The sequence below is a fragment of the Heterocephalus glaber genome, unplaced genomic scaffold (genome assembly GCF_053883595.1).
Source record: "Heterocephalus glaber isolate CG9 unplaced genomic scaffold, H.glaber_assembly_v1.0 deba00001538, whole genome shotgun sequence".
Classification (NCBI taxonomy): Eukaryota; Metazoa; Chordata; class Mammalia; order Rodentia; family Bathyergidae; genus Heterocephalus; species Heterocephalus glaber.
In genome coordinates, this window is record NW_028258333.1 from 4,458,681 (window position 1) to 4,482,186 (window position 23,506).

Genomic DNA, 23,506 nt, shown 5'->3' on the forward strand with positions numbered 1-23,506 from the left:
GGGACTGATCGTGCTTCCTGGGCTCTGGGAAACTTAACACAACACAATGGCTCAGTAATCTTTATCACCGAAGGCATCTCTGGAGTTATAATTACACCTTCTAATTGCTTAGTGAAGAGTCGCTAGGTGATCTTTCCTGGATGGCGGGGCGGGGCGGGGGGGGAGGATTTGCTTTTTCAATTTGATCTTTAAGTTCTGACCCCAGAAGCATGAAATAGTCACACATGTTAAAAAATACTGCTGTTTAATTTTCTAGTCATGTACTTTAAAAAAAGCCAATACAATTAGATGGGTTTTTTCAGTCTTTTCAGATCTGCCCCTGAAACCACCCCAAAGCAGCTATGCATCTTAATTTTCAGCACTTATAGATAAAAATGGAGAAGCCACTTGGAGGAAGCACACAGGGACTTGTCCCTGTGGTAGGCACATCCGAGGGCACTGGGTATCCAGATGTGAATGAAACCCTGTGATGTCCACCGCCGATGTCACGCCCTTAGTCTTGTTTCTGTGTGGAACAGTATGGTTACACAGCACTGAAGACGACCAGCAAGCAAGGCCTCTTCTTTTTCTCTTTTGCCCTTCTGAGCATCCTCATACCCATTGTTGTCTACACCAGTGGACCCATTTATTTCCAGTTACCCATCATGGAAAATAGTTCTCTTGCATTTACCAATCCTTACATTCATATACAAATGAGGGAGTTTGTAAAAATAAACTACACAAATAAGATATGGCCACTGATACAATTCTACTGTAGGTATGCGAGCACGCAGGCAATCACCATATTGTATTAGAGACATTTTATTGAAAATGCGAAAATAGGAAATGTATTATAGCCTAAAATAAATTACATAACATATACAGCATATATTTATATCTTTAAAATATTTTTTTTGTTTAGGTTCTTTCAGTCTAGTTATTTTGACTAAATCAAGAATTTAGTGACCTGTGTCCATAATTTTTTAAAGGAAAAAACCCGCTTTCCAAAACTTAGAAAAATATACTGCACTAAATGGACTTCCAATGCATTATTTCAGGGAATATCACATAGTGACTTTGATAACTGTTTATAAAATGTCTTGCTTTATGGTGTGTGAGACAGAAGTACCGTAGTGCACTCTGAATTACCTGTACCGCAAAGTTGTGACTAGGAATGGCAGAACCAGGTAATAAATCTACTTCAAAGGTTATGAGAGAGCAATCTGGCATTAGAATGCTGGATTATGACTTAAAGCTTCAGTTCACGGTAAAACTAAATGGGAAGCTAGAACACACCGTTTAACTCGCTCTAGTGCCACCTTCAGGAGAGGCAGGTGAAAAGCAAGCCTTCGGGGAAAGTCATGCGGAAGGGTGCTGGCGTCTGGAGGTGGGCTTGTGCGACAACTTTAAAAAGTTAACTTGTGCATACACACAGTGGGGTGTGACGGCTCACTCAAACCTAGGAAAACACGTGAGATGCTGCTGCTGTTGACCGTGTCCGCCTGCTACTCTGTGGCATCCAGACCTTCCTACGGAGATTATGTCATACATACATCAGCCCGGCGCGGTCACAGATCTGGTGCTCAGTATGGACGACGACTCCGGCTGCAGCACGTGGCCACCTATGTGCGTGGCAGGCAGCTGATGAGTCCGTGGTGGGAGGGAGGTGGGGCTGGCTGCCGAGTCCATGTGCTAGGAGGCACGTCAGAGGGGCTGTGCCTTTACCTGCCGATTCGAAAGAGACAAAGGGAGAGTCTGCGGCCTGCTGGGCAGAGGCCCGCCAGGCGGTGGTGCAGCCGCAGTCCTTTGGTTGCAAGTGGCGATTATCCAGGGAGCAGAGACTTTACTACGAGGCAGCTGTATCTTTTGGGTTTTCATGAAGCAGGGGCACAAAGTCAGTGGTTTTGTGTTTCCAAAGCCACGGTGAAGACCTTTCCTTAGGCCCCCACATCAGTGTGAGCATACTCAGTATGCTAGAGGATTTACACGAAACCTTCAAGGCCTCTTTCGTTGAGAGGAGGAGAGAGGAGGAGAGGGGAGGGGAAAGAGAGGGCATGATGGGAGAGGACACGACGGGAGAGGCAGGAGACGGTGCTGAAGAGTCGTCCCAACGGTCCCCGCAGTGCCCCCTCGTGTCCCGTGCTTTATTCACGCTCCTCTCTCATTTCCACGACGTCTGTCACCTCCTCCGTGGGAGGCATGTCGGTCATTGCGGAGTCTTCCCCCTCCGTGGCTGACTCGTTCTCCATCTTCTTTTTCTAGATCAAAGAGGACTCGTCAGTGGGGCTGTGGACAGGGAGACATCACAGCAGAACCGTGACAGGGAGAAGCCACCAGGGTAGGGGATGGGGGTTAGCTGCAGACTCATTCCCCTTCCCTTTAGGGTTGGGGTGACTTCAGTAGGCTGCACCTTGGTTCAGCGCATTCTTGTTGCTTTGCTTATCTGTGAGCCTTGCACCGTGCTCGGCATGTTGGGGCCACGTCTCTCACCTTCCTGCCTGTGCCCTCTGAAACTGTCCGACACTGGCCCCTGCGGCCCTTTCAAATGAATGCAGATTGCTGTCCACTCCCAGCCCATGGTCACCTGCAAACTGCTTTCCTCCTCCCTGCAGGCCTGGGCTTTGAATCTAGAATGTCTACCCCTGTCGTGTCATCAGTTTTCTGGGGCTCACTGCAAGTGAAATCGCCACTTCAGGGTTTTCTAGCATGGTTAATACTCTTACTTAGTTTCTACATTTTTTAACTCTCTGGAGGTAACACTAGGATGCACCACAGTAGACATCTGGCCTTGTAGTTGTCTCCTCTGAGAAACATGACCGCTTTTGAATCAAAGTGCTATATACAGAGTCCACCGAGAAGGTTTGTACACACTTCAGCAGTTCGCTGCCCTAACAGACCCCTGGCAACTCATGGCCGTCACTTTGAGCACCTCTTGTAATTGTAGATACCAAAGGTAACTACTATTAATCTCATCAAGTCTCAATACATTTAGTATTAAACTATTTATGCAAGTTTTTCTTTTCCTGAAATGTGTGTGCATTTTTTTGGCGGACTCTGCAAATAATGACAGAAGAGTGACATCCTTGTTTTGTTACTAAATCTACGGAAGGCCCAGGCGATGGTGGCCCCGAGGGCTTCTCCCACAGCACTGACCCTGGAGTTGTGGTGGGCAGGGCAGATCCTGGGGGGACAGCGCCCACCATGGCCACCATCCCGTGCCATGTGTGTGGACATGGAGCTGGGCGCGCTGACGCCTGGGAGGGGACTGGGCAGCTCTGTCACTGCCTCTCACCTGTTTCCGGTAGACATAGCATGCAGCAATGGCGACCATGGTGGATTCTCCCACGAAGCCCGCGAGCAGGGAGCCCACGCCCAGGGTGGCTCCATGCACCCTGGGGACGAGAATGTGCAGGCGGTGTGAACATCTGTTAGAGGTTACGGCACAGCAGGGGACACCAACACCCAGGGGTCAGGCCCAGGAAAGGCACAGTCCAGAGACGGTTTGGGGAGGACTGATCCTAACACCCATCCTCGGGGGACCTAGAACAGCGCTGAGCCGCCCCCTCCTGCCACCAACATGGGCTCCTTGCGCCAGCATCAGCTCAGCCCTGCTGACCAGCCTTGTCCCCTCGGGCCTGGGAGCTCCCGGAGGCTGGAGACGACTCCTCCCTTCCCGCCTGGCTCCGGCCTGGAAGGTACCCACCGTGCCCAGTGGGCGTCACTTGGGAAGGTGCCAGCACACAGACACGGCTCCCAATGCCTGGGTCTACTGCGCGTGGGGCTTTCACCTGAAGATGCTCAGTTTGACCCTCAGCCCCAAGCCCCTGATGACATACCCCAGGTAGGGCAGGACCACGAGGCTGGTGATGAGTACGATGATCCGCAGCACGGAGCTGGGCGCCAGGACAAAGGTTTTCTTCAGGGTCATCAGCCACCCGGTGAGATGGGCCCTGACGGTGACTGAGAGTGGAGGCTCATCAGCCTTGCCGGCTGCCACCTGCTTCTCCCGGCCGGGCGTCTCTGATCCAGGCGGCAGCCGTGAGACCACCCCACTCCCACGGCTGGGACCCGGCCTTGCTGCAGGGGGTGCGGCCCCGCTTCTCAGTGGCTGGGGTGGGGCCGCAGGTTCCCCCCAAGTTCCCCCCCCTCAGCCCTAGCAGGTAGAGGGCGATGCAGCCGGAGCTTATTCCCCAGCCACTCCCCGCCCCACCCTGCCGGCCCCGCCCGCCCGGCTCTGGCCCTGCACTTCCAGGAGGGAAACCCCGAGAAAGGGTGGGCACGAAGCCTGGGCACGAAGCCTGGGCCAGAAGCCGGCTCCCTCTCACCAGCCAAGTGAGGCCAGGAGGTGCGGGCTGCGGGTACGGAAGGGGCGCTGCTGTTGTCCCCACTTCCCATCACGTCATCCTGAGCCGCCCTGACTGCTCCAGGCTTGGGCACCCCCTCCCCATGGTGCTGATCACACACGTTTCCTGCCCGCGTTCCCATCCAGCCCGATCCAGCTGGCAGCACACGAACCACAGAACGGCACCGCTGTGCGGAGCCCAGCCCTCTGCCCTTGATGGAGGGGGCTTGGTGAAGCCTGAGGAGGGGCTGGGCTTTGAAGGAGCCCCACCCCCCACCCCCCCGGCAGTGCCTCCGTGCTCCTGGTCACGACTGGTTCCAGGGGCTGGAGGCAGACCTACCTCTTCCTCGTTTGTGCAGTGCTGGATTGAACCCAGAGCCCCATCATTAAGCTGAGCTGCCCGCCCAGCCCTGTTGTTGTATTCTTGGTTTCACAGTGCTCCTCAGGGCGAGGTTAGAGCCGCAGGAGACTAACGACTCGCACACCAGAAGCACCTGGCCCTTCCCTGGGGGCCAACATGGGAAATGCGTGGGTCTTGTTCTAGTGTGGGCTCCTTAGGTGGCATGAGCTTTCCAAAGCTCGGCCCATCCAGTGTCTACCTGACAAAGGCCAGATGCCACCCTATCGTTCCTGTCACAGCTCAGAAGGTAACACTCACGAGACCTGGCCTCCAAAAAGGCTTAGTGCCTGACAGTGGGGACTGACTGTTGCCTAACTCGGGGACAGCACAGGTTGGCAGGTGTGTCGTCAGCCCTGGCTAATGACTTCTGGAGCTCATCTCTTAACCAGATTGTGGCTTTGTAGAATCTAGCTTCCAGGTTTAATGATTCAGCTCAGTGATGGTAAACCAAAGCTTTCAATGATACAAACAGCCCACTGCGGCACACGTGTCATAGGTTCGCCACTACTGATTTAGGTGGATTATTTTGGGCAATTTTTCTTTCTTTGGTGCTAGGAATTAAGCTCACTAAACATCTGAGCTACAGCCTCAGAACTGGCAATTTATTCCTGACTAGGTGATGTACTTGGTATGGAATTTAAAAGGTGCAAAAGGAAATACAGTACGAAGGTGTTCTTAATCATGCCTTTTCAGACCCTGTTCTGCTCCACAGCAATCCCTGTTACCAGCTTGGCGAATTACTTCTAGAAACAGAATACAGATAATTAAGCACTTGCTATACATACAGTGGTACCTCAGTTCATGAACTTAATTTGTTCCACAATTTTGGAAAAGATGGGTCATGTTTGTATTTGTGAGGGAAAGATGTCCCAGTTGTGTTTGTCAACTGATGCAGTTTGGAAACAAAACCCAAAATTCTTTGAAACACTTTTGTTTGTGAACTAAATTATTCAAAAACAAAAGCTTTCATAAACTGAGGCACCTGTGTGTGTGGGTGTGTATTAATACAAAGATATTACGTATCTGCTACCCATTTGTTATAACAATAAATACTCATAAGCCACTCCTCTGCCTGGTTTTCCCATTAATCTAGCACAACCTTACTCTTGTGTAGTGCACCTCATATTACTGAGTCATCTCGGTAAGGTCCAAACTGGTTTATGTTTTTGCTGTGGGAATTTTCCTCTCTGACTATGGGCTACCTGGCCTCAACTTTGCCCCTGGATTCTTCTTTTCTCCAACTTGTTTTCTTTCTTCATACAGCTCCAGGTTTCAGCAGTCTGCTCACTCTATTTCCTTTTTTTTTTTTTTTTAAACCTGTCACACAGTAAAACTGGCTTTTGGAATATATAGCTTGAGTAACTGCAATTCATGCATAAATTTGAGTACCCATCACCACAGTTAAGACAAATGACGAGCTTACTGTTCCCTCCAGAACTCCTCATGCTACTCTTTTGAGTCTCCTCTTTTTACTGTTTGAAACTTTGCAAAATAAGTTAGGCCTTTTTGATTTATTTCTTGAACTTTCAACCTGCTAGCTCGTGTCTCTGTATCCTTCTAATCTACTGTGGAATTTTATGTTTCTGATGGGGCGATCTGTTGGAGTGATGTGACGTTTCTGAAGACAGAAGACTGAGTTGGGCATGAGGGACAGTGGGAAGGAATCCTTCCGTCCTTACCTGGGACGGGGAAGAATGAGAAGATACGCAGAGGAATGACGCAGAGCTCAGCAAAGGCAAAGTCCACTCCAATGATGTCTATCAGAATCTTCTCGGAGACGTTGGGGGTCCAGAACATCACAAAACAGAGCTGGGGGCAGGCATTGAGCAGAGTGGTAAGGAAAAGGCAGATGAGTGAACTGAGCGGTGTCATGTGGAGCAGAGGTGGCAGAGCTGCCCGGTCAGGAGGCTGGCGCACCCGGGCCTCCACTGCATGGCCCTGGCTTGCTCTCACCTGCCAGCAGGGGTCCGGCCCACTTGCTGCACCTGGCCCCACGGATCCTGCTGTGGGCTGTATCTGAATGGGCAGCCTGGCTGAGGAGGGAGACGCGTGTGCTCCTGTCAGCGCCTGCCCCGCGTGCCGGAAAGCTCAGTCCATTCTGGGTGGACGTGCTCGTTCAGGTCATCTTTATAGCCTTACAAAAAAGCGTGACCCGAAAGCCTCTAGTATTTGGATGCCACACAACACATAACGAAAGAGCAAATCCTCATGAGCTTTTCTAGGTCTAGTTACCAGAACAAGGGAAAGAGCGGGGCACAACATTTAGAACTCTGAAAAGCCGAAGGAAGTGGAAAATGGAATCCTTAACTGAGGGGACTGGAGCTCTCTGCTCCTTTCCCTCCCCACAGACCAGGAAGTGTGGGGAGGCGGGGCCCGGAAGCCAGAGATTTGTGAATGGTTCTCCTGCCGCTGATGGGGCTGTGTCTCTCCAGACTCGGCAGGACATGGGAAAACAGGGTGCTGGCCTGGATGAGGGCAGAGCTATTACCTAGGAAACAAGGACTAAGATGGGTGACAGCTGCTAACACCTCCTCCTCCCACTCCCCCTCCCTCCAAGACCAGAACACAGGGAACCAGCTGAGTCCCCCAAGCAGGAGACCCAGAGTGGGCAGTTTCTGAGGAACCTGAGCAGACCAAGAGAGAAGACTTAATGCTCCTAAAAAGTGGAGGCTCCCAAGAAGCAGCTGTGGCCATCAGCAAGGCCTACCCAGGTGATGGATCCCAGCCTGGTCACAGCTTGCAAATGGCAGTGAGAGCGTTGCTGACAGGAAGGAGTGGACACCAAGGAGCCCGGGTTTGCATGAAGCCCTCTAGTGTGAAAAAGTCCAGAAAAGGGGAAGAGAAACCTTAGAGAAAACAAGGTAATACAGAGAGAGAGACTGTTTCACGCATACTCTGAGAGAGGTGGGGAAGAAACCAGATCCCCGAAACAACAGAATGGAAATGCTGATTCCTAGAACAAAAAAGGAGTGCAGACTAAGAAGATGAAGGCAAAAATGAAAAATCCACTAACTGAGAAGAAGATGAAGTTAGGGCAGGGTACCCCAAGACAGGGCCGAGGATGAAGGCAGGGAAAGGAGGGTAGATTTAAAAAAAACAAAGGTCTGGGCCGGGGATTTAGCTCAGTGGTTTCACCGCCTGCTGCGCAAGCACAAGGACCCGAGTTCGATCCCCGTATCAAAAAACCAAAAAAACCAAAACCCAAAAAAACCCCAAAGGTCCAACACTCGGGTAATAGGCGTTCCAGGAAGAGGAAGTAGCGCCCATCAGGAGGAGGCAGCACAGTGCTTGGGAAAGGCCCCTCAGGACGCGCTGCTCAACCAGGCCGAGGACAGGGCAGAGCAAAGCAGCTTCTAGCTTGAGGTTTCTCAGCACGACAGCAAGGAGACAGGGAGCAGTGGCTTGCAGGGGAGATGACTTCTAGATCTCTACACCAGGCTGTCCATCCAGGGTATTTAAAAGAAAGACATCTTTACTATTCATGACCTCAAACAATTTACCTTCCAAGCACACCTTTTGGGGAAGCTACTGGGTGTTTGCTCAGCTGAACAGCTCACACAGGAAACAGGACTGAACACAAGAAAAAAGCAAAGGGAAACGACTGAGGCAAAGGATCTGAGGAAGGCAATGACAGTGCGAGGTCGGTGGTGCCTCGCTGGAGCAGGGCGCAAGGCATCCAGGGACGCTTCCTCAACAGGGCGAAACAGGATTTGTAATGTGTCTGTACAGACGGTGAGCGATTTATATGAAGAAGGAAAGCAGGAATAACTTGGTGTCAAGTACACAGAAAGCTAAAGAAAAATAAATGTAGGGCCACTGTTAAGTCCAGGAAAAACTAGAGATGTCTAATAAAGGAAGGGAGCCAGGACTCAAATGTCATAATCTGTCCGAGGATTTACCATATTATTCCTGTTTAGCATAGGAACAATGCATCCACGAGTGGCAGAGAGCCTGTGGGAGCTGAAAGGGCCGTGGCCGGAGGCAGAGGGCTGGCAGGCTACTGGTGACACTCCTTACAGAACCAACTTCTAAGATTCCTTGTAGATCTTAAAAATGGAACGATACGACTTTGGAAGACAACGTTAAACACATGCCAACTCCATCAAGTATTTATCTTCTTTTCCTAAAATGTAAGTGATTCTTCTCCAAAATAAAACTGAATACATTATCAAGTGAATTTTGGTAGTGTGAGAGCAGAACACTGAAATTTTAGATGTAACATCTTTTATGTTTGGGCTAAGTTAAGTTTCATGGAATCAGGCTGGTACTATTTACTATGTCATGTTGAAACATTTAAAAAAATACCTTGAAGGATCTATTATAAATGTGTTTCACCTTATAAATAAACGCAAGAGTTTTTTCGTATGTTTTCCAGCATCTGGGAAATATATCCCACTAATTTTTTAAAAATGGCAGATGTGCTATTATTTAATCCTATTGTGAGCTGCCCACACTCACACCCTATTTTGACATGAAGGGAAAAACACTCCCTTAGATCCAGCAACTTCGAGCTCGGGGACTTCACTAATCAAGCGCCCCAGCTGAGTGGCTTGTCAGGATTTCCCGCTGCAAACTTGCCTGCCTTAGAATGGTGAGATGTCACTCATAGCTACAGCCCAGGAATGGTGGCAGTTTCATGTAACTCCAAAACAACACCAAGCATGGTGCTGGGATGCGATTCACTTCCCCATCTGTACCCCATCCCAACAAATAGATGCAACCCCCCTCCATCTTTGCTTTGCATTAGGCCCCAAATATTTCCCATGTCTGGAAGGAATCTGTGCCTTAGGAACCCAGAGCACGGCCATTCGTGTTTGCCTACTGGTGAGAATGGGAGACAAGGCCATGTTCTGCTCAGAACTTCAGCCTCCAGGAGAAGCGTCAGCATGCTTTATTTTGCAGCCAGGGGTAATCTGAATGTGAGATGATGCCTCGAACACACGTTGCAGTCTCTCTGGGCTTTGCAAAATCATCGTAAAGTGGCCTTTAAGTTATAACAAACCAAGGGGAAAGGAGAATGTAATTGCATGTCAGAGAGAAGGATGGTGTGTGCGTGCTTCTGCAGCAAACAAGCCAGGTAATTCCTCCCTCTGGCTTCTGCACACGGATAATGTTCACCTGGAGGCTCTCACTGCCTTATAGGAAATGATCAGCTATCCTTTGGAGCAGCGAGTTTAATAAGAGGATGGAGTGGTAGCGTATGTGCCCACATCACTTAAGACACCTGCATCGATGTCAGCTCACCTGGGCAGGTGACTACAGCACGACCATGATGTTAAGGTCTGATGGATCTCTAGTGGGAGCTTCCTGCACAGCAGCTCAGCACCACATTCCTGAAGTGTCATGTGTGACGCGCACTACTAAATCACTGTTTTCTACCTGGCGTCTCCTGTGCCTGGCATACCCTAAAGATCCCTTATCAAAGTCCCTTGTCACAGGGATGCCTCTTCAGAGTTTTCAGCCTCTACCCCTAGGTCTATTTGGGGGCTTCTGAGAGTGTGGAAACTGAAAGCTGCCATGGGCCCAGGGCTTGTAGAATCACTGGTAACTAACTACAAGAAAGGGATGCTGTGTTGATCAAAGCCACTTTTCTCCCTCTCCTTGAAGTCTGCTGTGCTTTGAGTATGAAAGTGCTGGGTCATCTTCCAGCAAATTCTTCACCAAGGCAATACATCTCACACCCCTAGAAACGACTAGATGCAACTCAAAGTTGGCATGGTGTTGCCAAAGGCTATGCGGCCCATCTGCAGGGCAGCTTTCTCTGAGCAAAGCACTGAGTCTTAGCACGATAATCAGACTACTTTAACTAGTCCGCTTCAGAAAACAGGATGCTTTAGAATTTAACCTGACAACATTTCAGGAAAAGTGTCACTGAGTTTACCCAGAGTGCTCTTGACTCAGAACATGCCCTTGCAGTTGACCATGACATGCTGTGTTCTCCAAATATTTGCAGAACCCAGGGATATTGACTTTTCCAAACCTGAATGCAAACCTAATAAACCACTGGCAACGAACAGGATTTGTTCCTCTAAGCAGCTGGCAGGCTGGGTTTTCTGCTGCAGTTTGCTGTCAAAATCATCTCATTAGGAAGCAGCCTTCAAAACAGAACAACCCACCCCATGCCCAGGTCTTCGTTTTCCTATTTATTTTCCAATCAGAGGAACCAGGGGTCCTTGTGGAAAAATGACTCATTCTAGAACTAGGGTTGGGACTATTCAAGATAATCATCACCCTGAAGTATCTATAGTGCTAGAAAGTAAGGAAGAGCTCAAAACAAAGCAATGGGAAATGCCAAGGGGACACAAAAAGGGCTCCCAGTGGCCAAAACTGGCACGGTTTCAACAACACAATAAATAATACAGTCTTGAGTTATATATCAAAGTATAAAGTAAACACACCCAAGTCCATACTGATATAAACAGACAAATGCAGGAGGGGACAAATGTGCACAGAATTCCAAGAGTTTCACTGGCTTTTCCCCGGGGTGGGTGCGCCCTTAAGTGTGGGTCGACTGTGGCAACTTCCTTCTAAAGAGCACAGTGTGGAAAGATGCAAAAAGGCAGCTCCACAGGCGAGAAACCCGCCAGACGTCACTGCCTAGGCCAGGTGGTCAATGTCAAGGTTAACAGGGATAATTCATGTTGAGGATTTGGACTGGGATTCAGAGAAGCCAGCTGCTGCAGAACATGGAAGCCCACCGCAGTGAGTGGCCACTTCTTCATGTCCTTGGAGAGCTCCGTCCCACAGGGAGACTGTCCAGTGCTCTGCTGAGGCTTCGTTTCCATAAGCGGATGGGCCATATTTCTGAGGAACTTACAAGGCTTTCTCCATTATCCTGAATAATCAGGATTTGGCATTAAATGAGAGAGTCTTGTCCTCTGCACAGAAAAAGGAAATACATGCAGCTGTTCTGGATTAAATAGTTGCCCTCGACATCATTTTCATTTGGAGTTTTACTCAGAAAGAAAGGCTCAACAGAAGTTTCTTCAGGTCTAAGTCCGCCACTGGGAAAGCTGTTGGGGAACCTGAATACAGAACAGAAGGAGATGGACGGCCTGGAGTTCGGCTCGGCAGCCTGCTGGCCTGGCTTGAATCCCAAACCTATGGTTTCTCTGTAGTTTGCTCTATGCAGGTTTCTCCACATGCAGGGCCCCACTGCCCTGACCTCTGCCATGGGACAGGGCCTTCACAGAGCGGTCTGCCACTCCCCAGACCTGTCCTCACCAAGACTAAGACCTGACTTCAAGGAGCCAATCAGCACCCTGCCTCCCTCACTGAGAAAGTCATGCCATGCACCAGAGTTTCTCCCTGGGCCCAACACTGCCCATGACCTGTCTGCGTCTATTATTGCTGTAAGAGGTTCACAGGACTGTGGAAAATGTCAACAGTGGAGTCAGCTGTAGGTGGCAAGTTGGGATTGACTTCATTTTTCCACAAAGAATACCGATTAAAAAAAACAAAACAAGGGAAGCCAGGTGTGGTGGCACATGCCTGTAATCCTAGCACTCCAGAGGCTGAGGCCAGCCTGGGCTACATAGTGAGTTCAAGGCCAGCCTGAACTACACAGCAAGACCTTGTCTAAAAAAAATCACAAAATCAGTTTTAAATAAAGCAACTCCTATGTATAGTGTTCATGGATAAAGTTGGTCTTTATGTGTGCCTGTGGCAGGGATGCAAAATGTCTTGTTTCCGGTGGTGGTGGTGGTGGTGGGGCTCTCATCTCAACAGTTCCCAGCCACTCCATGTGAAGCCACACTGCTGTGACAAAGCTGGGGTGCAGGGGCCCAAACAGGGCAGGTTGCTAAGATACACACTCCTTTCTTGCCTGGCTTCTCAGAGAGCTGATGTGGACCTCAGGAACACTGCTTGCCCTCTAATTCTGTGCATGTAGTCTTGGTGGCCGTGTCTGTGTGTGTGTGTGTGTGTGTGTGTGTGTGTGTGTGTGTGTCGCTCAAAGAATTCTGCAGATCACATCATGACTCTGCTCTTGCTCAGAGAGAGATGGGCACCATAGCAGGCTGTGGGTGGAGGAGAGACATGATCAGATTCCTATGGTGGGCAGAAGCAGGCAGCCCCGTCGGGGAGCTATTCTAATCTAGAAGAGAGCCTGCAGGGCTTGGCCAGCCAGGCAGTGACACGGTCTGATTTGGAAGCATGGATGGTAAGGGAGCAGCAGGACTGAGGGAGAGGCGTGCGCGGAGAGGAGCTGGCTGAGTGGCACCGTGGGGAGGGGGGCGAGGCGTCTCCAGAGAGCCTGCCGTCCACGCCTGTTTCTCACGGGGAGACAGAGGTCCTTCCTAAGACCCACGCCGTGACAAGCCCCCCCCCCTCAGGGCCCCAAGACGGACAGCACTGGGGCGAGCCCGGCTGGGGGGAAAGGCCTCGCGCTCGGCTCACTGCGGCGGAAACACAAACTTGGACACTGTGGACAGTAGCCGGGGAGCCCAGCAGCCCTGGCACGGCTGCCGCAGGAAGGATCCAGGGTGGGCTTGTACAAGGCCTGAGGGGCAGCGGCGAGAGGGAGGGAGCGGAGCGGAGCAGAGCGCAGCAGGCAGGGAAGCGCCTGAGGAAGGACATGGGGCTTGGCAATGGGCAGTGCTCAGGGGGCCGGCAAGAGCTTCACTAGTCACCCCCACCTGTTCCAGACAGAAGCAGAGCTTGGCGTCCTGCATCGGCAGCTTGAAGAAGCATGCGACATAGTGTTTATGTGGAACCCAATGTTCCCCACCTGGCTTGTTGATAATCATCTTTCTTACGGACATCTATCTAGAATAATTCCACAAGAGTCCTTGTCACCACCACCTGCCACGGTAAAAAATGAGCATTTTTGATAGAATGAGAAAAGTAAATTGGTCCTGGCATGGTTTAGGTTTAATGAGACTGTCAAATGCATACCCTTCCTGTACACACTCAGTGTCTTTCAGATCTGAGACCACCCAAAATTCTTAGCAAGGCACAGGTGCTGGGTGGGGGAAAACAACCTCCATCAACAGCAGGGGGCGCCACGCACCAAGCCCACCAAGGGAGTGGGGGAAGGTTCCAGTTAGCAGGATAGAGTTCTGCGATGGATGGTGGTGACAGCCCCACGACCACATGAAGGTACTCAACTACACAGTCAGAAATGGCTGTGACGGAAAACTCTGGGTCATGTCCTTCATCACAATTTAAAATTCTGAAACAGATCAAAAGTTAATACAACATGCTCCTCTATTTGCTGTCTTAATAATATCCATGTGCACTTGCATAGGCATTTTATTCTGAGGGTTTAAGCAGGGCTTTAAGGGCCAGTCTTACTTATTTTAATCTCTCCCGAGCTCCCGCCAACTACCAAGAAACCCTCAAATCTACAAGGCATGCTGACTTCAACAGCAAATGCTGGACTTCGGATGCTTCCGGAGAGAAGCGAAGGGAGAGAAGAGCTTCCTGGGAAGAGACCGTACCAAATCAGTTACTTGTCACGGGCCAAGAGCTTTCCGGAGGTTACTTCATGTAACTCTCAGAACCTCCTGGGATGCTGGCCGTCTTCTTTGGTCCTCTACAGTGCGAACACAGACCCCCACAGAAGGTCGGTGACTTGTCCCAAATTACCTGTTGGCCAACGGTGGGCGGAAACTTCAACCTCTGAGATTCATAAACCTCTTCCGGTTTCTGGGATGTCCTAAGGCTCTGGAATGTTCCTGCCCATCGGGACACAGTGCCTTGGCCTGAGAAAGCTGTGAGCTCTGTTCATTTACCTTGGTGCTCTTTTCCACCCCCCTTGCACAAGAGAGCCATTTTCCTCAGCGGGATAACTGGAGCAATGAGGCAGCAGTCTCCACCTCGGTGCGGGGGCGGGCGGCCAGCGGAAACAAAGGCGCACACAGGCAGCCTCTGTTGGGGACAAAGGGCCAGCATGGCACCAGGGCTGGACCAGGCCCCTACATGGCCCGGGTGGCTGAGTGACAGCTGTGCCCGAGGGTGAGTCTGGTGACAGGAAAGTGAGCCTGGTCATTCTTGGGAACCCAGCTTCAAACATGGGAAACAGGGAGTCCTGGCCAAGGCTTTGGTTTTTACTGTGGGCTTGGATTCTGGCCTTTGTAGCACACAATCTGAGGACTCAGAATTAACATGCTTTACGGAAGTGCAGCTTTGTCCAGATGACAAGATGCAATCAAGACCAGGGAGTTCTTGGTGAGATCAGAGCACTGAATAAACACGGGTAGCAGGTAAGGATGGGAGCTGGAGCAGTCCGTCCCGACCTGTGCAGTGACAACAGGCCCTTGCATTATGACAAGAGCCTGCCACCTGGGGAAACTGAGGACACAAGAGGCAGGTCTCTGACTGCCCTGCTTCTGCCTTATCTGTCAACAGGGACTTAGGGACGAGACTCGGATCCCCCAGAAGCAGGTGGTGGCCAGGTCCTCCCCTTGGGGGACTGGGGTGCTGGAAATACTGTCTGTATCCTGACCCTGCTGTCTTGCAGAGGCAGAAGCAGGCTGGAGCAGGCAGAGCCAGAGACCTTATGTGGGGCATTGAAGGGAGTGCTCCGAGGACCTGTCCACTGTGGGCAGTGCCAACAGTAGGGGGATCTGCATTCTGGACAGCTAAGTAAGGTAGAAATTCTATGGGCAGTCAGGGCTGGGCCTTAGAGAGTCAGTGCAGGAGATGCAAACACACTACAGCTGTGACTGGAGGTACATCTACTGGAGGCCAGGCCTCAGGATAAAGAGGAAATGACCAGGCTTACATACCTCCCCAGGGACAAGATAAGCAGGAAGACCTGGGCTAATGAAGTCTAGACAGATATCAGTCACCTCGGTGGGTAACCAAGACCCTCGGACCCAGCCCTTCCTGACATCGCCACGTGACTTGCTTCCCCATTGGATCACTATTACCCAAGCGACTATTCTTGGACCCTTATGGGTTGATCAGAGCTTTAACCCACGTGGTACCCTTGTGGTTGTGCTTTGTAAAACTTCCCCTTTGAGGTGGAGTCCTAGGCAACCCATTCTGGACCCTCCTGCCTCCCAGGAGCTATATCTCTCAATACATATTTCCGACTCTTAACCTCTGTTGCTCCTCAGAATTCATTCTTTGATTTTGGGGAACATGAACTCGGTGTATTTGACATCTAAAAGGTTGGGTGTTACATTATTTCCCCTATATCATTCGGAGAGATCCTATTCCATTCCTAAAGCATTCTTGGACACTGGCTGGGAACTGAACCTGGGTTTCCTGCGTGGGAGGCGAGAATTTTACCACTGAGCCTCCAAGAATATCTGCACCTCAGGGAAAGGGCCTGAGTCACAGGGAGAACCGACTGCTCCCTTCTCTCCCTTCTCTGCCCCCTGCCCCCAGGCCAGAAGCTCTGACACTTTAGGACCCGGATGTTCTGCAGCTGTGCAGTGCCTGCTCCTGGGTGCCACCTGGGCTCCTCAGGCCTCTGCAGGGCAGTGAGGCAGTGAGCAGAGGGAGTCAGCTGTGCAGTGGTTCATGCCTGGGTTTCTTTTCCCCAGAAGGAGCCCGGGAAGGGACTTCCACTGACCCTGTGGTCACCCTCTCCTCTCTCCAGAGGCTCCAACTTCACCCTCTCAGCCAGGCTGACCCTGGGAAACTGGGACGAGACGGTGAACAACCTAGTGAGGAGACCTAGGGGCTGGGCCTGCAGTTGCCCAGTGGTAGCTGAAAACAGGATGGAGCTCAGTATCTCTGCCTTCCTTCTGCATCTGTCTCCTTTATAACCTTAAACTCTGGGTCAGATGCCTGTGCACAGAGCTGAGCAGGCATGGTAGTCACTTAAGGAGTGTCTGTAACACACGGCTATTTGTCCCCAGTGTGCCTAGTCTGTCTCATCCTCCTTCAAGCCTGAGGACACCAAGAGTAAAGTCATTTTCAGGACCGACAGGCACAGCCGGCTGCCAGCCTGCAGTTAGACAGTCCAGTTCCTGGGGAGTCCCTAGGTGTCTCCCAAACCTGTAATCACCTCAGGTTCCAGGAGAAGCAGAGCCTCACAGGACACCCCATGAGGAGATCAGCGTCCCCAAGCAGAGGGGATTCCCCATGACTGACAGGACCGAGGCGCCCTGCCAAGCAAGGACACTCAGCTCTCAGGAACTGAACCGCTCCTCAAGCCATAGGGATTGCTCCCAGCCACGAGCCAGGACGGAGACAATGATCAGCCAGACCCCAGCCACCACAGCAGCCCACGAAACTGGTTCCTTCTGGCTGTCATGGGCCAGTCTGAACTCTGTCAGTGCATGCGCTTTTTTTCTGTAATCCCTTACTTCCTAACTCTGGCTTCTAAAGTCTGCTGATGCCGCTCCCCGACTCATCCTGAAATTCCCTTCCTATGTTGAACGCCCACAAACCTCCTCCATGGGGAGAGCTGAGGTGCCCATTTCCTCTCTGAGGGTCCTCCTTGGATCCCACCTGGTGACAGCCTGACTGGTCTAATTCTGACGGGGCAGGAGAAGGCCGCTGCCCCGAGAGGCTGACAGCTAGACCTGCCGCTCTCCTGGGCGGATCCAACGGTGCCAATGTGGCCGCATCGCAGGGCGCTGTCTACCTGGGAGGGGGCAGGAGGAGGCACCTGCCCGCCAGAAAGCACGGTGGCACTGAGGTGCAGCCGTGATGACGGATGGAGGGGCCCAGGCGGGCTGTGAAAGGCCGGGTGACCCAGGAGCAGCAGCTGGGGTGGAGGACACTGGGGGGCCTGTAGGGCCAGAGCGGGCGCACTTGCTTCCCAGATGGCCTGGGAGTGGGCAGCTGGGGTGGCTCCGGAGTCAGGCACCGCCCAGGGACCGGGTGACAGTGGTCAGCGGTGACAGGCTGAGTGCGCAAAGAGCCCAGGTCGAGGCACAGTGCCTCCAAACAGTGCTCTGCGTAGGAGGAGAAGGGGAAGGGCCTTCGGGCCGAGGTGAGTTCCAAACCCTCCTTCTCCACGAGGGGGCCCTGGTTTGCAGGGTGTCCCCAGACTCACATGGCAGTCCAACAGTCACTCTTAAGGGTCCTGAAGGGGGACCTGAAGAGGCATTCGGCGTGCGGGCTCTGTCCTCAGAGGTGGATGGGCGCCTCATGGCGGTCCCTGTGAAAGGCCCCTTTCCTGCTCCCTCTTCTCCCTGCCCTTCTGCCCCAGGGTGACGCCGGATGCTGCCCTCCCTCCCTCTGGGACCTCTGGCCGCCAGAACCAGAACAATAAACCTCTGTCCATTATAAACAGCACAGTCTGCTGTTCTGTCGCCGCAGCACACGACCAACCAAGACCGAGGACCCTGCAACCTGGAATGGGGAGGAAAATGGGTAGGAGGGATCTCAAGACAAGACGGAGGAGGCGCAGAGCTCTGGTGATCACTTCGAGCCTAGGAGGCGCAGGTCCTTGGGCACACAGAGACCAAGGGCGACACCAGGAGCTGCAGGCTCAGCAAAGTGTTCCAAGGACGGAGTCTAGCCAGGCCGCCTATGCAGGTGCCAGTCAGCCGGACCTCACAGCTCTGAGTCTGTCCTGACAGCTGCGCCTCAAGGCAACTGAAAGGGCAACGTAGCCTTGGGCTTCTTAGCGAGAGTCGTGTCACAAGCAGACAGCCCTAATCCAGCCCCTCGGCCAGGTGGACCTGACTACGTTCTCCAGGGGGTACAGTTGATTACAGAGGAGAAGGGGGAGGAGGAGGAGGGGGAAAGAGAGGAGATGGCGGGGAGGGGAAGGAGGAGTAGGAAGCGGGGCATGACGGCACAAGGCTGAGGCAGGAGGATGCAAGTTCCAGCCAAGCCTGGACACCTTATGGAGACCGTGTCTCAAGAACAACAATAACAACAACGAAAAACAAAGGATAGAGCAGGAATGTAGCTCCTTATGGAGGCGCTGGTTCAGTCCTAAGTACCACACACCTACACACACACACACACATACACACACACACACAGAAAAAAAAGGAAGGAGGAAAGAGGAGCTGAGGAGGTGCCATCTTCCCCTGCGCTCTGCCGCAGACACCCTGCCCCTCTCCCACAGGCAGCCCTTCCCAGTGAGGAAGTGGCCTTTCCACCTGCTCTGGACTCGGACCAACCCTGTGTCTACAGCAGGCCGAGGCCCCACCGGGAGTGCTGGGCAAGGGGCCCCCGTGCACTCTGCTGACAATCATGTGGCCCTCACAGATCCTCCTGAACCAAATGTCACTGCCATCTAATTTTTGGGTCAGCCCAAATGCCCTGCGAAATAATCCATTCAGCCAACCATCAATTTGTCCAGTTTACTACTCTTGCAAATCTGTCTCCACAGCCCCACCAGCATTTGTTATTGGTTGATTTCGTGATGGCAGCCATTCTTTCTGGGGTGAGGTGGAATCTCAGCATTGTTTTCATTTGCATCTCTTGAATGAGCAGTGATGTTGAACATTTTTTCATATATTTATTTGCTATTTCTACTTCTTTGTCTGAGAAATGTCTGTTCATTTCACATGCCCATTTTTGGATTGGGGACAGAGGAACACTGCTCCACTGCTGGTGAGAGTGCAGACTGGTGCAAGCACTGTGGAAATCAGTATGGAGATACCTCAAAGAACTAGGACTGGAAGTCCCATTTGACCCTGCTATTCCACTGCTGGGGATCTTCCCCAAAGAATTAAAAGAATCATAACACAGTGATATATGGCACCCATGTTCATAGCAGCACAGTTTGTAATAGCTAAAACTTGGAAGCAACCCAAATGCCCATCAACTGGAGACTGGATCAAGAAAATGTGTTTTTTTAAAATAAAATGGAGTACTCCTCAGTCATCAAAAATGAGAAATTAGAGACATTTATAGCTGAATGGATGCACATTGAGGCAATAAACTAAGTGAAATAACTAGGACACACATGTGTAAATACTGAATAGTTTCTCTAGTGTGAGAAACTGAAAGTGTAAATAAGGACTAAAAGGTATAATAGATAATGTGAAATAGGAAGAAAAGGGGCAAAGGGGAAGGGGAAGTGGGAGGGGTAGGGGAAAGGAAAGAAAGGAATGGGATTAATATGAGAAAAAGAAAAATGGAAACAAAGTCTTTGTAGCTAGGGAGGGATGGAGGGGTTGAGGGGAGGGCAGGGGAAGGGGGAAAAACAAGAACCAGAGAGACTATGGAAAGGTGCAGATTTCCCATGATGAATGTCATGATATTGTACACCTAACATGTACCAATAAAATTAACTGAAAAAAAAAAGAAAATCTGTCTTCACAATCTCTTCTAGAGTCACGGCACTGGGACCGGAGGGACTGGCAGAGCCCGGCCTGGGTGAGCTCCGGACCCTCAGCTGTGCCCTGACCGCGTCTCTGCCCCGCCCCATCTCGCTCCATCGTTCGGTGGCGAGCTCCCCGTTCGTTCTGACCGTGGTTTCTCCATCTCTCTGGCATGCAGTCTCCCTTCCCTGATCCTCTGTCCCCTCCTCCGGCTTCCTCTGGGTCTGGCGCACGGGGTGCTGGGCATGGAGGTGTGGGCGACCCCTGTCCCTTGCAGCCCTGCCCATTCGCCAGGAGCCCCCCGGACGCCGCAGCAGCAGCCAGGCCTGTGCCCGCATGGCTTCTTCTCCTGGCTCTGGGCACCAGCTGCCCATAGCTAATGCAGCAGGGAGCTTGAGAAGAGCGGCATCAAGTGCTCTTAAGGTGCTGTCTGTGAAGTCAAAATGCAAACTGGTCAACTAGAAGCGGCCAAACGGTTAACACTTTGCTGTTTAATATGATTTGGTATAAACTACAGAAAGAGCTTTTTTGTTGTTGTTTTGTTTTGTTTTTTGAGACAGGGTCTCACTTTGTAGTTCAGGCTGGCCCTGAACTTATTATGTAGCCCAGGTTGGCCTCGAACTCTCGGTGATCCTCCTGCCTCAGCCTCCTGAGAGTGCTGGGATTACAGCTGGGTGCCAACACACCCAGCTTTGTTTTTTGAAATGTTTTGGGTAAAGAGGCAAATTTGGTGAGTTTAGCTGCCCAACATGTTGGCTTTCACCAAACTGGCCTGGTGTTCTGACACCCACCTGAACACTTTTCCCACCAACAGCACTGTCTGGCAGATGAGTCCCACGCCGGTTAGCGCTTTCCATCTTACTCCCAAATCTCGAGTCTGGGAGGGACCACGACAGACCTCACGGTTTGAGAGCAGTTTCCGCAGGCTCAGAGTTGCCAGAATGCTGCCTTCCCTAATTAAGGAGGCTCCCTTCTCAAGGGCACTCACTGCCCCCTTCCCAGGCTGTGACCCCACACGGCCCGCCAAGAGAAAAAGCCTTTTAGGACATGCGTGACGGGACCACAGCTCTGCAGGAAGGTCAGGCCTAGGGGCCGCCTGCTCCCCAAGGCTCTGCCTCTCCCTTTACACCTGGATCACGCACCTGCGGTTCAGTCAGCAACAAGGCTGCTTTCTGTGACATGCACGCCCTCCCGAGCTGTCCGGCCAGCGGCGTCCCCGGGTCTTCCTTCACCCCAGAGAGCAGCTGGCTGGTCTGCGGCCACCTGGCTGACCTCAGTCTGCATTACGGCCACTGCCTCACTGCTACTCGGGGGCATCCGCCCAACGATCTGCAGTTTTGAAGGGAATCTTTTGGAGGGATTAAAGACGCCCTGGCCCCATCTGATGGTCTGAAGAGGTCAGTCAGCACCTGAGTGTGCACGGGACTGTAAGCAAGATGCAGGAACAGGAGCAGGAAACGGAAATGCTCCTGCCTCCCTGCCGCTCCTCCTCTGCTGCGGCGGGGGTGGGGGGGTGGCATTGGCTGCTTTTCTTAAGATGCAGTGATTTAAAGGTAGCTTTTGGGAGAAAGTATGACCACAGAACAAAGTTTTAGAGCAGGAAGAGGTCATCTAACTTTAAGCTGAAAAATCTGTAACAGGGAATAAATAAATACAGATATACTGCAGTATTCCACCTCTAATTAAGTGTCAAATGTGGTGTAGCCTTATTTTTCACAGGCAAAGTCAGACTTGAACCCAGAGTGAATCATTGTGAAGCTCCTACTTTGTACATAAAATCATATGCTGCAAGCCTGCTGTGGTGCTCATGCCTCTAATTCCAGCATTCTAGGAGGCTGACACAAGAGGACTGTAGGTTCCAGCCCAGGCTGGGAAACTCAGTGAAATTCTACCTCAAAATAAAAAAAGCTTAGGATGAAGTCAGGGCAAAGACTGAAAAAAGGACTGGAAAAAAGACATACCCTGGAAAGAACATGAAGCATGATGCTCTTGAGTATTCTGGTGACTTCTGCTATGTTTATTTCCAGACATTAAGATGTTTATAAAGTAAAGAAATTAAAATAGACTCAATAGGAAACGGCCTTTTAAGAGCTTTAAGATAGGATAAAATGAGCATAGATAAGCAGATTGTCACTTGCTAAGTGGTGTGTGTGGTGCTGGGGCTCGACCCCACCTCTGAATCCCACCACAGCAGTGTGGGTGCCTCTGTGACCCTTACCCATGCGAAAGAATTGGTTGATTATTGTGTCCCCTCCCGGTGTCAGCACAATCGCAGGCCTGGGGGCTGCATCACAGACCTGTGTTATGAAGTTTAGGGAGTAAGAGTGACGATGAATATGGCAGTGACATAAGAAGCTATGGGTGTGTGTGCCAACTTCGGCAGCACATATACTAAAAAGCTATGCATGCGCTATAGTGACAGTTTAACGCTTAACTTTGGAGAAATCTTGCTTTACCTATTTTCTATGTGCCTTTTTTTTTCTTTTTGGTACTGGGGATCGAACTCGGGTCTTTGTGCTTGTGCAGCAGGGGGCGAAACCACTGAGCTAAATCCCTGGCCCCTTTATGTGCCTTTTAATGACAAGTCTGATCGGCTCCATCGCCGGAACTGCTGTGAGGACACCAGACGCGAGATACTTCATGAGCTGCACGCTCACTCGCCACACTTTTCAGTGCTGGGGAAGCTGCCATTCCTTCCAACACGGTGCCAAGCACCCTGTCCTTGTTCCTGTTCTTTGGAGACAGTGTCATTCACCAGACAGGGCCCACAGGCTGAGTTCCAGCCAGTTCTACTACTGGGTACTTGGACGATTTCCGTGTCCCGAGTCATTTCCTTTTCTGAAAAATCACAGGTTCTGACTAGTGTTCTCCAAGTTCCCCTCCAACAAAGAGTTCTGAGTCTTTCTTTCTTTTTTTGGGGTGGGGGGAGGGTACCAGAGATTGAACTTGGGACCTTGTGCTTTCGAGGCAGGCGCTGGAACCACTGAGCTAAATCCCTGGCCCTCTGAGTCTTTATTTCTGAGTGAAAATTTACCTTGAGATACTTCTAGCTACAGAGACCTAGAATTAGAATAATCTAAGAAATAAAACCTTGACTTGGGAGATGTGTAATCACTTCTTTCGATCCTAAATTATCATTATGTTAAACAAACTTGCTGCAGAATAATTTTTTAGCAGTACAAATTGATGCCCATGAACCACGAGAGAGGGCTGTCCTTGCACCCGATGAAGTCAAGTCCTCTACTGTACTCAACACTTGCTGTGGGAAGTTGTCTACACAGCGAGAGAAGACAGGAGTGACTTCCAGTGGCAGGCGGCCACAGTGGAGAGCTGCCAACTTCCCGGGCCTGCGAGAGTCAAGTCACAGAATCTGGCTTCAGACTCAACTCAACTTTTGACTCCAAAAGCCGAGGTCTGCTCTGGAATAGAAACTTCTCTGTTTTTCCCTAAAATGCTCTTTTAAACTGTTTCAGAGTTGTTCCGTGTTTTGCCAATATTTTAGGGAACCATGGAAAAACTTGTACGCCACAGGAAGAGAGAATGCCCGTAAAGGAAGAGAGGGTTTGCCTGGGGTCACCAGTCTAACTCCAGCAGACA

General features: G+C 51.2%; 1 protein-coding gene across 2 annotated transcripts in view; it reads right to left on the bottom strand.

Moving 5' to 3' along the window:
- Nucleotides 1–227: 227 nt before the first annotated feature.
- Nucleotides 228–23,506, bottom strand: part of Ankh (ANKH inorganic pyrophosphate transport regulator) — a 131,553-nt gene continuing 108,274 nt past the window's right edge. The window contains exons 9-12 of one of the 2 annotated variants that reach the window (XM_004845197.3): nucleotides 6,401–6,530; nucleotides 3,816–3,939; nucleotides 3,272–3,371; nucleotides 228–2,237 (exon numbers count right to left, since the gene is read on the bottom strand). In XM_004845197.3, coding sequence (XP_004845254.1) covers nucleotides 2,124–2,237; nucleotides 3,272–3,371; nucleotides 3,816–3,939; nucleotides 6,401–6,530 — 468 coding nt within the window. In that variant the 3' untranslated portion in view covers nucleotides 228–2,123. Of the gene's footprint in view, nucleotides 2,238–3,271; nucleotides 3,372–3,815; nucleotides 3,940–6,400; nucleotides 6,531–11,701; nucleotides 23,257–23,506 lie in introns of those variants that run through there. The other variant, XM_021258627.2, reaches the window with a different exon arrangement.